Genomic DNA, 13084 nt, shown 5'->3' with positions numbered 1-13084 from the left:
TGTTGCCTTACTGTGCATGCTTGTTTGCATATTTTGTTGCCCCTGCTGTTGCAACAGTGCAAATTCCCCTTTGGGATCAATAAAAATGCTACTCTGCTGTACTGTTTACTGGTAGTGGTTACTTTGCAGTATACCTAGTAAATGTGTAAGGCTACCTTTGCACTGCTGCCCCCCTCCCTCCCTCCACTCCCCCCCCTCCCTCACTCCCTCCACTCCCCCCCCTCCCTCACTCCCTCCACTCCCCCCCCCCCCCCCCCCCCCCTCCACCACACACATACACAGTATAAGCAACTGCAAATACAAATTTCCCCGCAAATTGATTGATTTGCATGAGCTTTAAAACTACCACCTCATTTTACCCAACTAGGTTTGACTCGTTGACGAAGCACAATTGTCGTTTCCCGTTGGCTGGATAGTACACGTCAGCACACAGTTTTTCTAAGTTACTCCCAGCTCATAGCTGTACAAACCACCCACTTCCTAGTTAGAGAGCTATGACACATGACACCTCTACGGGTAAGTCGTCTCAACAGCGTTCCTCCATAAGTGGAAACATTCAGATAGGATTAAAGTCAAATGTATTTCCTGAATACAAAGCCATTAAGTTTTCTATCGAACTTTACCAAACAAAACATACAGTCATTCGATTCTCTGTTACTTCGCTTCACAGGTGTTCACGAGCTAGACATCATCATCGGTTTCGACCGAACAGAGAATCCCACGTCGACTCAGAAAAATAAACCATAACTTTCTGACAAAGTGAGGTTCACGGACACCGCAGTCACGAGTGTCCACTATGTTGCTATTGCCAACCACATGAACTGGATAATGAGGACGTTCACTGTAAGGTGATTCACAAGCTTTGTTTTCTATTTAAAAGCTGCCATTAGTTACGAAAATGAGGTTTCGTATTCTTAAAAAGAATCTGCTTGTTGCATTGGGTCTCTCATTCATATTTGTTACGGTCATGTTTTCAACTCGTGTTTTAATATCTGGCAACGACACAAGTAGTGTCGCTCATGAGAACGTATTACCTGGAGACACGAAGTTTCAATTCGACTCCGTACAGGACATGAAAACTTCCGTTTACAACGGCAATTATAAACAAAACATTCAGAACAGAGATATGTTTTCCGCTGAACCTCAACTGGTTCTAGTGATTCAGGTTCACAACCGACCAGACTACCTCAAAATACTAATAACATCGTTGGAAAAAGCAGCTGAGGTCCACAGTTTTCTGCTTATTTTCAGCCATGACTATTTTTCAGAGGAAATCAATAGCATTGTGCAGGGGATAACCTTCTGCAAAGTCTTGCAAATCTACTTCCCCTTCAGCACTCAGCTGTATCCCTCAGAGTTTCCTGGACAGGATCCAAGAGACTGCCAGCGAGACCTGTCCAGAGATGTGGCTGTTAAGGCGGGATGTCTTAACGCTGAGCATCCTGACTCCTATGGCCACTATAGAGAGGCCTCCATTACTCAGACCAAACACCACTGGTGGTGGAAGCTGCACTTTGTGTGGGAGCGAGTGCATGCGCTACAGGGATACAGCGGCTTCGCTATCTTCCTAGAAGAAGACAACTACATGCTACCTGACTTGTATCACCTGTACAAGGACATGTTAGCCTTCAGGAAGACCAGCTGCCCGGACTGTGACATGCTGGCTCTGGGGAACCACGACAGCTTGTCAGCAGACTTCTTCAAACTGTCTGACAAGGTGAGGACCACTGGTTGGATGTCCACCAAGCACAACATAGGCATGGGCATCTCCAGGGAGGTGTACTACAAGCTGATGGGCTGTGGGGATGACTTTTGCTCCTACGACGACTACAACTGGGACTGGACTCTGCAGCACCTTTCGGGCGGCTGCATAGCCAAGCCTCTGAAGGTACTGATGGCCCAGGGGTCCAGGGTCCTCCACACCGGAAACTGCGGCCTGCATCAGAAGGAGAACTGCCGGCCAGAGTGGGCCCTACAGAAGGCAGAAGAATTTCTCCAGCAGGCGAAGGACTCCCTCTTCCCACAATCCCTTGAGCTGTCCATCGCAGAGCCGGTGGAGCACAAGATCCATGTGAAGAATGGGGGTTGGGGGGACATTAGAGATCATATTCTCTGTAAAAACTATGCCAAACGTCTCTAAAACCGTGGGTGCTTTTCTTTGGTCTCACGTCGTATGGGATGTACTGAGGAAAATAAAGGCCATTATTACTTGTTCTTTTCAGGGTTTCCAGAGGTTGCAGCCTGTTAGGATTTGTGTCTGTGATTGTCCAAAAGACGGGATGTGTTTTGGAGACGGTGTCGAATGCAGCTCATTTTAAAGCTTGTTGATGTTTCTACCAAACACCATTGCCAAAGATTTCAATCATTTTGTCATGCGTTGTGCACACATAGACATTTTAATTTGTAGCTTTTTCCCATCAGGTTTTCGTTTAGTTGCGTTGAATTGAATTTTTAAGCTTACTTAATGTGTTAAAGGTTCATGTAATGCTCCTGCATCAGTTAGGCATAACGGTAAACATTCCTGAACAACTCGCCAAGTAGTGTGTGCTAACTGGTTTGCTTTAATATGGCATTTCTGTATTGGTACACATGCTGCTTACAGTAAAGATAAGCAAAGATGCAGACACTATGACATATGCTCAATGCCATGTTTGGAAGTGACACCGATAAATTATTGCTATTTTGCCACTAAGTCGGTGCTCAGGTTGTCGTGGACTAAACATTACAGTACTTATATACATACACTAATTTGAGTCATAAAATAATACCTTTCTCTAGCCCTTGATGAAGGTGGAGAAAGATAATTTTTGTGATTAGGTTTAGGAATACTTTGTGATCTTGAAAAGTATAAAGCTAAACATATTGCTTCTACTGACTGACTTAGCTGAGGGTGAGTTTGCATTTTCATGTTATTTACATAGAGTATAGATCCTATGTGTGAGGCCTGACCAAATTAAGACGTATTGCACAGACACACACACACACAGATATTTGAGGGAGTTTGTTTCATCTTGGACGTGGGGTTCTTGAAGTTAACCATGGAACTCAATGCCTTTACAGATGGTTCTGCTATCTTGGTAATATACATGATGATTGTATCCTTGATGATTGAACTGTATCAGATTTATTATTGCAAAGCACAATCTTTTCAATGTAGCTTCATTTTATGTAAACTGCTGTTTACTGGGTGACTGAGAATGTGTTTGGAAGTTACAATGATGAAATGTAAATACTGTACATCTGTCTGTCACTGTCTTCTGAACGTATCACTTGAAATATCTTGGTAGTTTTTCCTCTGAATGTTTGACGAGATGGGAAAGTAAAAACGTCCTTGTTTTCCTTTGGTTGTATTGTCACCCTCATTTGTCAGAGAATTTGAACACAAGTTGTAAACTATGGATGACAACATTAATGAATAATGTTGCTGCGCTGTTGCATAAAACAGGCGTACACACAGAAACTTTAGGTAACTTCGCCAGGAGTGTCTAGTCATGTGATTATTAAGCCCCGCTTCAACTGGTCAGGGACCTTTATGATGCATTTATTTCCGGAAGTTGGCTATCTGGCTGGTTAATCGACTACGAAGCAGGATTTGTTTACGTTAGTTAGCACATTAACAACAGTATAGAAAAGGTAAAAAATAATAATATTGTTTTAGTAATGTCTATATTTCTGAACTGAAAAGTAGTTGTTTTTTCAGCTTTGTTACTCGATAACGTTGAAGACAGTTAGCTTGCTAAGCTAGACTTGCGAGACAGCTCTCTCCCAAGCAAATGTTAGCTGTCACTGACTGTACTGAGCATACGTAATGGAGATGCTTTTTTAAATGTATGCTTTATAAACTTTATTTCATCGACACATTCAGTCGATAGTTAATCTGTTGTTTTAAAAATCGTGTAAGCTTGTCAGCTAGCTGACTAGTAGCATGCTAAACATTAGGCCAAGAAAGACCTATTCCCTGGGCGGAACAAAACGGCCATTCTCGCCCTTTATTCAACGCCTCCAAGTTAATTCAAAATTCTACATTCCTTTGTCTCATTACAACACAAAACATTACTATTAAAGGCAAAGCAACAATTAAAGGTATCATATTAAGACGTAGAAGGTTGTCTCCGTGGCGTTAAAGCGAACACAGCTTCAAACAAACGACAATTTTTACATTCAGTATTTGATAAATGTACGAAATAAAACAAGGAAACTATGTCAGTCTCATAAGAGCTATCCACCCTTTGAAAAGAAGGTAACATATCCTGGATTTTCATGGGATTCTATATCGCTTCCAGCAGATCTCAGGTTTCACCATTGAATCCCCAGAATGGCGCATTGGTTCCACCGAAACCCATTGAAAGCTACAGCGCCCGTCTCCTTTAACTTCTATGGAGTTGCTGGAAGCCAAGCTGCAAACAAAATATGCAAGTATGTCATTTGGTCATCGAATTGAGTTTTAATGTTCAGTATCATCAAGATGCTGCTTTGTGAATGTATTTGTTTCGCCTCAATCGCTTTTGGACCAATGGGATTTGATGCAGTGGTTTTCTTTGAACTTTTCCTATCAGTGACTTGAGAACCACCAGAGCCAGGCTCCTAGAGATGTTCACAGATCTCACCTGCAACCCTGAGATCATGAAAAATGCTACAGATGCATATTTCTCCCTCCTACAAGGTTTGTTCTGTTCAGGTGTCACCCTCCTTCCCCCAGTGTCTTAAGTGATGAGGAACTATGTCTGTATCAACAAGCTCTTGCTGGTCTCTCTGAATGCTTAAGGCTTCATCGTGTCACTGGATGGTACCACGCAAGAGAACAAGCTACGGTTTATGCAGAACTTCAAGTGGACCGACACTTTACAGGGGAACACACCAAGGTAGAGACTGTTCAGAGGCAAGGAGGCATGACACTGGTTTTTGTCTTACATTATAATAACTGCTGGTCATCTCTGTCTCTCTCTGTCTCTCTCTCTCTGCCTCTCTCTCTGTCTCTCTCTCTCCCTCCCCCTGTACTGTATGACAGTGCTCAGCAAGATGCCATCTTTGAACTGGTCTCCATGGCTTTCAATGTTGCAGTCTGGTACACCAAGTTTGCCTCAAGACTAGCAGGAAAGGAAAAGTAAGTGACAGCAGTGTAGCTAGAAGATATTATTACATCGTAAATAGTTCCCTTAATGAATGCCTTGTCAAAACTACACACATGATATTCCTCCTGGTTCCACCTCTTTTCCAGCATAACGGAACCTGAGGCTAAGGATGTCCACCGAAGCCTGAAACTGGCTGCCGGGATCTTTAAACACCTCAAGGTTTCTGACTCCTCCTTCTGCTGTTCCTCCAACCCCAAGCATGCTACATATAATAACATAACAGTGTTTTTAATGCATGCATCTAGCAGACACTTTCATCCAAAACCTCTGAGCTATAAATGCACACCTGCCTCAGGTGTGGGGGTGTAAACACTGGTCTCCCTGTTGTGTCTCCCGGCAGGAAGTGTATATCCCTCGCCTGATCACGCCAGCTGAGAAGGGCCGGGACCTGGAGCCCAGGGTCATAGACACCTACATCGTACAGTGCCAAGCAGAGGCACAAGAAGGTCAGGGTTCACACTTGACCTAGATTGGATGTATTGATAAGAATAGCAGCTCATAAAGGATTAGGAATAATGTATTTATTACAGGTTTAGATTATTGATTATAGGTTTAGACAAGCCACTAGGAAACTGTCAGGAGGAGCAATACCAAAGGATTCCAGCTCACTTGTTACAAATGGGAAATAAACCTGAAACGCTGCTGTATCTTCAATGAATCTCCGGTTATGGACAGAGATTGTCACCTGCACCGATAATACTTTTTTCTCCCTTTGTCATAGTGACCATCGCCAGGGCGATTGAGCTGAAGCACAATGCCACTCTCATCGCTGCCTTGGCGTTCGAAACAGCCAACTTCTATCAGAAGGCTGGTAAGGCATTCATATCTGATAACAATCACATTTGACATGTTATTATACCTTAGTGTGATTTCCTGTTGCATCATTATTCATGATGTTGTAAATAAGCATCAAGATGTGGTCTGATTGGTCGTTCCTGCTCTCCTCTCTCCTCCTGTGGCCTGATTGGTCCTCCCTGCTCTCCTCTCTCCTCCTGTGGTCTGATTGGTCGTTCCTGCTCTCCTCTCTCCTCCTGTGGTCTGATTGGTCGTCCCTGCTCTCCTCTCTCCTCCTGTGGTCTGATTGGTCGTCCCTGCTCTCCTCCTGTGCTGCAGACCACACTCTGAACACCCTGGAGCCAGAGTGCAGCGGCAAATGGAGGAAGTACCTTCAGCTGAAGCAGCATTTCTACATGGCCTACGTAAGGACGGGGGGGGGGGGGGGGGGTAGGCAGATGTGCTGTTTTCAATGTATAATGAAACCTACGCCCCTGGTTAGATATGCGTGTAGGCTATTCTTTGCCAGCTCTACAGGGTAACATTTAAACCCCAGTCCTGAAGTCAGGATTAGTGATGGGTGTTCTGTGTCTTGCCTACAGGCCTTCTGTTACCATGGACAGACCCTGCTGGCTAGTGACAAGTGTGGAGAGTCAATCCGATCACTCCTAGAGGCCGAGAAATGTTAGTATTCTAGTCCACTTCCTGTCCCTGTCTATTCCATGTTCTTGTCTCTGTCCCTTCCCTCTTCCTGTTCACTTCCTGTCCCTTCCCTCTTCCTGTTCCTGTTCACTTCCTGTCCCTTCCCTCTTCCTGCTCCTGTTCACGTCCTGTTGTCCACTGTTCCGTAGACTGAGCTGAAGACACTGAAAGAGCTACAATCATGAGCATTCATTCCCTTTTACGTCTCTGTTGTAATGAACAAATCTACCTGGCATTAATGTACTTGTGGTACCACAGGACACTTTCCAGGTCACTCTCCCCTCATCATCAGCAGCAGTTGTTGTGTTGTGAATGTGCAGGTTACTCCAGGGCCGAGGCTCTGTGTAAAGAGTACCGTCAGACCAAAGGCCCAGGCAGCACAGCCAAGCCCTCTGAGCAGCTGTTCTTCCTCAAGCTGGGTGGCCAGATCAAGATCACCCTGGAGAAGTGCCAGAGAGAGAACGGCTTCATGTGAGGCTAGCACACACACACACACAGATATAAACAGACGTGTGAAGAGACACTCAATTATGCACAAAATATAAATATATACTCCCCTGTCAAACACACACAAATAGTTTCAAGTCTATATGAAGTACGACCATACACAGACACACTCACTGTCACAAAATATGCGAAGTTTATAGAGTCTCATGTATGAAATGTGATCATATAAAAGTATATTTGCCTTGCCTTGAAAGTTGAAGTGTGAAAAAATGATGTTTGTGTTCAGATAAGTTGAAATGTTAAAAGATGAAGTTTGTGTTCAGATACTTCCACAAGGTCCCTGCTGACGCACCCCAGCTGGAGCTTAAGGCCAGCTATGGCCTGGCTGATCCAATCACCTTCGAGCTCCCGCACCTCAGCGACCTGTGCACCCCGGAAGTCTACGCAACATTCGACCTCACCAAGGGGGCTAAAGATGAGAAGGTGAGAGGTGTTCACCTGTTCAGACCTCTGTGATGGGACTGTGTAGTCCAGTCAGGATCAGGGCGATGTGAGATGATCTTCCTCCCTTCAGCCAGGGATGACACCCAGGAGGTGATGATGCAGCTGGTTAACTCAGTGTTTACCAAGGGGGAGATGCCATCATTGTAGCTCTGTGATTGGGATGTTTCTTTTATTGAATATTTATAACATATTATCTGCAGTACTTTGGTGTACTATTTGGTTGAAAGCGTCTCCTGAGTAACTGCAGTGTTTGAGATCCTGAGTGTGTGTGTGTGTCCAGGCCAAACCCAAGGAGGTGGAGGTGAAGCCGGTGAAGGAGCCGGACCTGAAGCCAGAGAAGGACACAGGATGTGTGGTCTCCTAAACACACGCATGTACACACACTCTCACACATATACACACATATATACACACCCTGGCTGCTTTGTCTCCTAAGCATCATGGGAAGGGGACTCTCCGGCAGCCTCTAAAAGCCCCCACAGCCTCTACAAGCCCCCACAGCCTCTACAAGCCCCCACAGCCTCTACAAGCCCCCACAGCCTCTAAAAGCCCCCACAGCCTCTACAAGCCCCCACAGCCTCTACAAGCCCCCACAGCCTCTACAAGCTTCTACAAGCCCCCACAGCCTCTAAAAGCCCCCACAGCCTCTAAAAGCCCCCACAGCCTCTACAAGCCCCCACAGCCTCTACAAGCCCCCACAGCCTCTACAAGCTTCTACAAGCCCCCACAGCCTCTACAAGCCTACCCTACACAGAGTCCATCCCCTTTCCTTGAAAAGTAAACTTCCATAAGAAATGTACTTTTTTATTTTTTACTCATATGAAGTACTGTGTCTGCACTTCCTCTGACCAAGGCCTGATCATTTAAGCTGGATGTTGACTGTACTGTAAGATGGGCCTCACAGGCAGGCTGTAGGGGCCTCACAGGCAGGCTGTAGGGGCCTCACAGGCAGGCTGTAGGGGCCTCACAGGCAGGCTGTAGGGGACAACTTGGATCAGGAGAGGGAAATCAATCAACAATTAACAACAATTCAAGAAAAGGATGCATGGAATCTATTAATACATTTCGTTTGTTTTTATCTGTGGTGTTTTTTGAGGTTGCATGACTATCTATTGCAGTTCATTTTATACATGGTAGATAGTTGTTTTCTATTTTCTATTCAGTTTATAATACATTTAAATATTATTGGCTCTGTTTTGAGGTTGAGGTATTCTTAACTATTGGGACTGTAGGGGATTATAAAAAATGATTTTGTGTTAGAATCTTAATTTATTGTTTTCCTGTATACATAATATATTACTAGTGAACCACTCCAACATTTCTATACAATCTATGGTAGAACAAATAATTTTTTTCTGTATTTAATTTACTAGAAGATCTAAAAACACTCCAACACAAGCCTATTTTACTGCTCTTGTAAAACTCTGTAGCTGGAAAATTGTTTATACTGAAATCTGATGTATTTAAATGAAATCCTCTGTCTAGCTGCAGACTGACACTCAGACAGCATTCCACAGGCACCACTGGGTCATACTGATGGTTTGATCTCCTGTAGGGTATAAACATATTTGAAAACCTTTCTGAAGGAGTTTATGTATTTGTTGTACTTGTTCACACACTTCAGCTGCAGTGCTGCGTGACCCTGCTACCTGTCTGCAGTCAGTTACACTGTTTTTAGCCTTAAGAACTTAACTGTGTTATGTAAAATGAATTAATCTCATGTTGATGATTTATCTATGAATGACAATGATGTACTCATCTTGCAGTGAATGCATTTAAATATCTGTTAATCAGTTACATTTGGTAATAACTGTATAACCATGAATCAAATATGTCTAGGACATATACAAGACAATGCAGTCCTTGACATAATATAGGTTTACCTTCCACGTTATTTGTAAATGTAGCAATGTGCAGAATACTAAAAAATATAACTAGTTGAAATAGGAAAAAAGGCTTGGAGACTAAGATTGATCTTTGTGCCCTTATGTTAAGAGCAAACCATCAATGTGATTTGAGTAATGGGATTCTCACTGAAAAAATTTGGATTTTTAGAGGACCCGTTTTCTTTACTCCTTAATTAAAGCAGCTGTTTATACTATGGTTTGCTGTGTCATCATTACAGTGTACACACAAGCCAACTGTAGCTCTCTCTCATCCAATCATGTCTTGTCTTTGACAATGTGTCTCAATAAAGTTACGACTATGAAACTGGAATCTGCTTTGTGTGATGAGGAACAGGGTCTGAGAAACACCAGTAGAGAGCACAGTGCACTTCACATGACATGACCACATTCTGCACAGTACAGCCGGCCCAACCCTTAGGTCTTGTGTTTGAAGCTCTCAGAAGGAGGCCCAGCCCTCCTTGAGAGTGAAACTGACATTGGTTCTACTCAACAAGAGAACTGAAATGGGTTTCCACCCAAATCAGGTAGGCGTCACCCTTCCAGGAACGTGTTAGACAGGATCATCACAGACATGGTAACTGATGTAGGACACCTGAATTCTGTTTCTTTCAGTACTCTTTAAAGCTTTTCCTTTCGTCTGTCACAGTGCATGTGCTTGTAAGATATATGTTCACTGCAAAAACCTGCTGGGCTGCTAAAGTACCAGGAAAATACATTTGTATGTGTCAAGGATGAACAACAATCTCCAGGAAGTAAGTGCTGTTAAATATGCGTACAACCTGTTGAAAGCAAACATCTCAAATTGTTGTGTGTATCTAGGTCTTTTGTTTCCTGTACCTTAAATGAACAGAGCGAATGTAATCATATATCTGGTCTTTCCCTTAGCAAATACAGGCCATGTGAGGTGTGCTAAGTCTATGATGGCACATGTGTACACACACACACACACACACACACACACACACAGGGCATTAACATTAGCATACTGTGCTGGACATGCCCAGGTTTCAGACAGCTTTTGAGACTGTATATCTCTCAGGGTGTTGACATCCAGGAGACTGAGTTTGGGGGTCCCTCCTTGTCCAAGGAGAGGAGGGTCATCCACTTCTCTAGCGGCGAGACCCTGGAGGAGGAAGGCAGCGAGGAGGAGGACGGAGAGAAGGACCAGCCAGCCTTCACAGAACCTGCAAACACAGTGAGTTCAAGACGTCTCTGGGCTTGGGATGTTTTTCTTTTTTGTTCACCACACCTGGTAGCTGAGATGTAGTTAGTTTACACTGTGCCTGGTTGCTCAGATGTGGTCAGTTTACACTGTGCCTGGTTGCTCAGATGTGGTTAGTTTACACTGTGCCTGGTTGCTCAGATGTGGTTAGTTTACACTGTGCCTGGTTGCTCAGATGTGGTTAGTTTACACTGTGCCTGGTTGCTCAGATGTAGTTACTTTGCGATGTGGCTAAATACAGACCATTCCTTGACTCTGAACACTGAAATACTGTTATAACAATACACTTGTGATCCTGCTGTATATGTATGTCGTTCTGGGTAAGTATTTGACAATGAATAAAATGTGAAATATTTAACAGTGACTGGTTCTATAGGGTCATCATGATGCCCTGTCTGGCAATAACTCTCTCTTTCTTCAAACCGTGTGTTCATTGTAGAGTAAATTCTCCTGGAGGACTGTGGCCAGGAGGTCTCTGCAGAGTAAGTATAATCATGTGATTAAACCACATGTTGTGCAATATCTGTACTGTGGGTGGGTGAAACAAGTGTTGATCTATACTCTTAATTTTATAATTTGCTTTTAGCGTGTGATTTTCTGGGGGGAAAACTGGCTGGTGTACTTGGACTGAACGCAGCCAAGTACCAGTATGCCATAGACGAGTTCTGCCGTGACAGCAAGGTACCTGTCCAAAGCCCTCCATGCTAGCCTGCCTGGTTCTCACACACAACTCCACGCTCACAATTCAACATTAAACACTTAATGGAGGATTAGGATAAGGGGGATCTAGAGTTTCAGATCTCCATGGACAACAACAAATAAAATCATTTTACAATAGATTTTTTACAGCCTATACAAAACAGAATGATTCGGATCTGTAACTGATTAAAACGGTACAGGAATATATTTTCCGCTGTACTTTCTACATGCACTATTTGAATGTCATCACATGTACATGTAACTGAATGAAATTAAAATGTGTAATATAGAAACAATGTGTAGAACTCTAAGGTTTTAACTGTAAGGTATACACAGACAGTCAACTACCACACATTGTAATGGTTATGTCATCATGTCATAGTTAAATAATTTGACAATGATTAGAATAATGAAATAGGAATAGTAATAATGAAGTAATGGAGTCAGGTGGCTGAGCGGTGAGGGAATCGGGCTAGTAATCCGAAGGTTGCCAGTTTGATTCCCGGTCATGCCAACTGACGTTGTGTCCTTGGGCAAGGCACTTCACCCTACTTGCCTCGGGGGAATGTCCCTGTACTTACTGTAAGTCGCTCTGGATAAGAGCGTCTGCTAAATGACTAAATGTAAATGTAAGTAATGAAGGCCCCCTCCTGCTCAGCCTGCAGATCGTAACCCAGACGAGGCCTCGTCTGAGGATGGAAGAGAGAAGGTGCACCTCTCTCCCAGGAACAGTGTTGCATACGGAACAACCGGTTCTCCTGCGTTCCTCGGTCCTCCAGCCCCTCGTGAACATTCTGGACACACAGGTGGAGGATCTGTCAACACGGGGTACCAGGAGGACCATGAACAATGATTAAATTACATTTTGATAAACAGTTGTGCTTGAATGGAGAGATGTGCTGTGCTTTCTCTCTCTCTATCTTTGTCTCTCTCTCTGTCTCTGTCTCAGGACAGAAAACGTCAGTCTTAAACACTTAAAACAATACTTATATGGACATACAGCTGCAAAATGTATATAATAAATCTAAATAAATACTGGCAAAAATAAACTTCTCAGCGAAGCGACAATAACACAATCTGACCACGAAGGGGCGCTGCAACACAAAAAATCCGCGGGATGAAGTGAGGTTAATTTACTGATAGACAGCTGCCGCTCTCTTTTTCTTTTGGAGGAAATGGTAAAATCGGAACAGCGCCAAAAAACCTACCAGAGGCTGTCAGAATATTACATCCGTAGTGGTTTAGCACAACGTTTTATGGATTTTTAGCTAAAGAATCCTCGGTTGCGGGCAATAAGAGGTTAAATATATCGTAGTTCCTTTAAAATATATATTTATTAACTTCCTGAATGCTTTCTTTAAAAATGTTGTATTGTGAGAACATGACATCGACGAGGTGGCCGAGTGGTTAAGGCGATGGACTGCTAATCCATTGTGCTCTGCACGCGTGGGTTCGAATCCCATCCTCGTCGACAATTTTCATTTTTAACTTAGGTAATACTGTAACTGTAACCGTTTAATTTAAAGTACTTTCGATTATATAAAATGATTACATCATAAGGATTTCCTGTATAATGGGTAGACTCAATCAATTTTTTGTATAACTCAATCAATTTTAAGACGCAGTTTATTGATGTAAATATGTTGTGATGAAGTGCAGTAAACCCATGTGTTAAAGAATAATAATAAACTAAGTAA

The 13084-nt window shown here is 43.3% G+C and overlaps 3 protein-coding genes and 1 non-coding gene across 7 annotated transcripts; all 4 read left to right on the top strand.

Annotated features, from left to right (window-relative positions):
• The first annotated feature begins 731 nt into the window (after positions 1–731).
• On the top strand, positions 732–8185 carry brox (BRO1 domain and CAAX motif containing). 3 transcript variants are annotated; one of them, XM_067241545.1, is made up of 13 exons: positions 732–848; positions 4287–4416; positions 4557–4663; positions 4766–4862; positions 5009–5104; positions 5219–5291; positions 5473–5578; positions 5854–5943; positions 6246–6331; positions 6509–6590; positions 6929–7079; positions 7379–7538; positions 7840–8185. In XM_067241545.1, the coding sequence occupies exons 2-13, from the start codon at positions 4316–4318 to the stop codon at positions 7921–7923; spliced, it is 1233 nt and encodes a 410-aa protein (XP_067097646.1). In that variant the 5' UTR covers positions 732–848; positions 4287–4315; the 3' UTR covers positions 7924–8185. The 3 variants fall into 3 exon arrangements, with proteins under 3 accessions (XP_067097646.1, XP_067097647.1, XP_067097645.1); XM_067241546.1 differs by lacking the exon at positions 732–848 and adding an exon at positions 3594–3633 and having other exon boundaries at positions 4315–4416; XM_067241544.1 differs by lacking the exon at positions 732–848 and adding an exon at positions 3597–3633 and having other exon boundaries at positions 4284–4416.
• Positions 842–3334, top strand: si:ch73-91k6.2 (alpha-1,6-mannosyl-glycoprotein 2-beta-N-acetylglucosaminyltransferase). Its single transcript, XM_067241543.1, has one exon. It carries the CDS (start codon positions 899–901, stop codon positions 2138–2140), a length of 1242 nt encoding a protein of 413 aa, XP_067097644.1. The 5' UTR covers positions 842–898; the 3' UTR covers positions 2141–3334.
• A 1717-nt stretch (positions 8186–9902) lies between the features above and the next one.
• LOC136947982 (protein FAM177B) lies at positions 9903–12969 on the top strand. Of its 2 annotated transcripts, none has more exons than XM_067242226.1 (5): positions 9903–10040; positions 10506–10661; positions 11128–11170; positions 11275–11369; positions 12046–12969. In XM_067242226.1, exons 1-5 carry the CDS (start codon positions 10038–10040, stop codon positions 12238–12240), a joined length of 492 nt encoding a protein of 163 aa, XP_067098327.1. In that variant the 5' UTR covers positions 9903–10037; the 3' UTR covers positions 12241–12969. The 2 variants fall into 2 exon arrangements, with proteins under 2 accessions (XP_067098327.1, XP_067098326.1); XM_067242225.1 differs by lacking the exon at positions 9903–10040 and adding an exon at positions 10051–10218.
• On the top strand, positions 12777–12858 carry trnas-gcu (transfer RNA serine (anticodon GCU)). The gene has a single exon. It is a non-coding gene; the product is annotated as a tRNA-Ser (tRNA).
• Positions 12970–13084: the final 115 nt, after the last annotated feature.

This window comes from Osmerus mordax, chromosome 8 (assembly GCF_038355195.1).
Source record: "Osmerus mordax isolate fOsmMor3 chromosome 8, fOsmMor3.pri, whole genome shotgun sequence".
Classification (NCBI taxonomy): domain Eukaryota; kingdom Metazoa; phylum Chordata; class Actinopteri; order Osmeriformes; family Osmeridae; genus Osmerus; species Osmerus mordax.
This window is presented reverse-complemented; position numbering and strand designations above follow the sequence as displayed.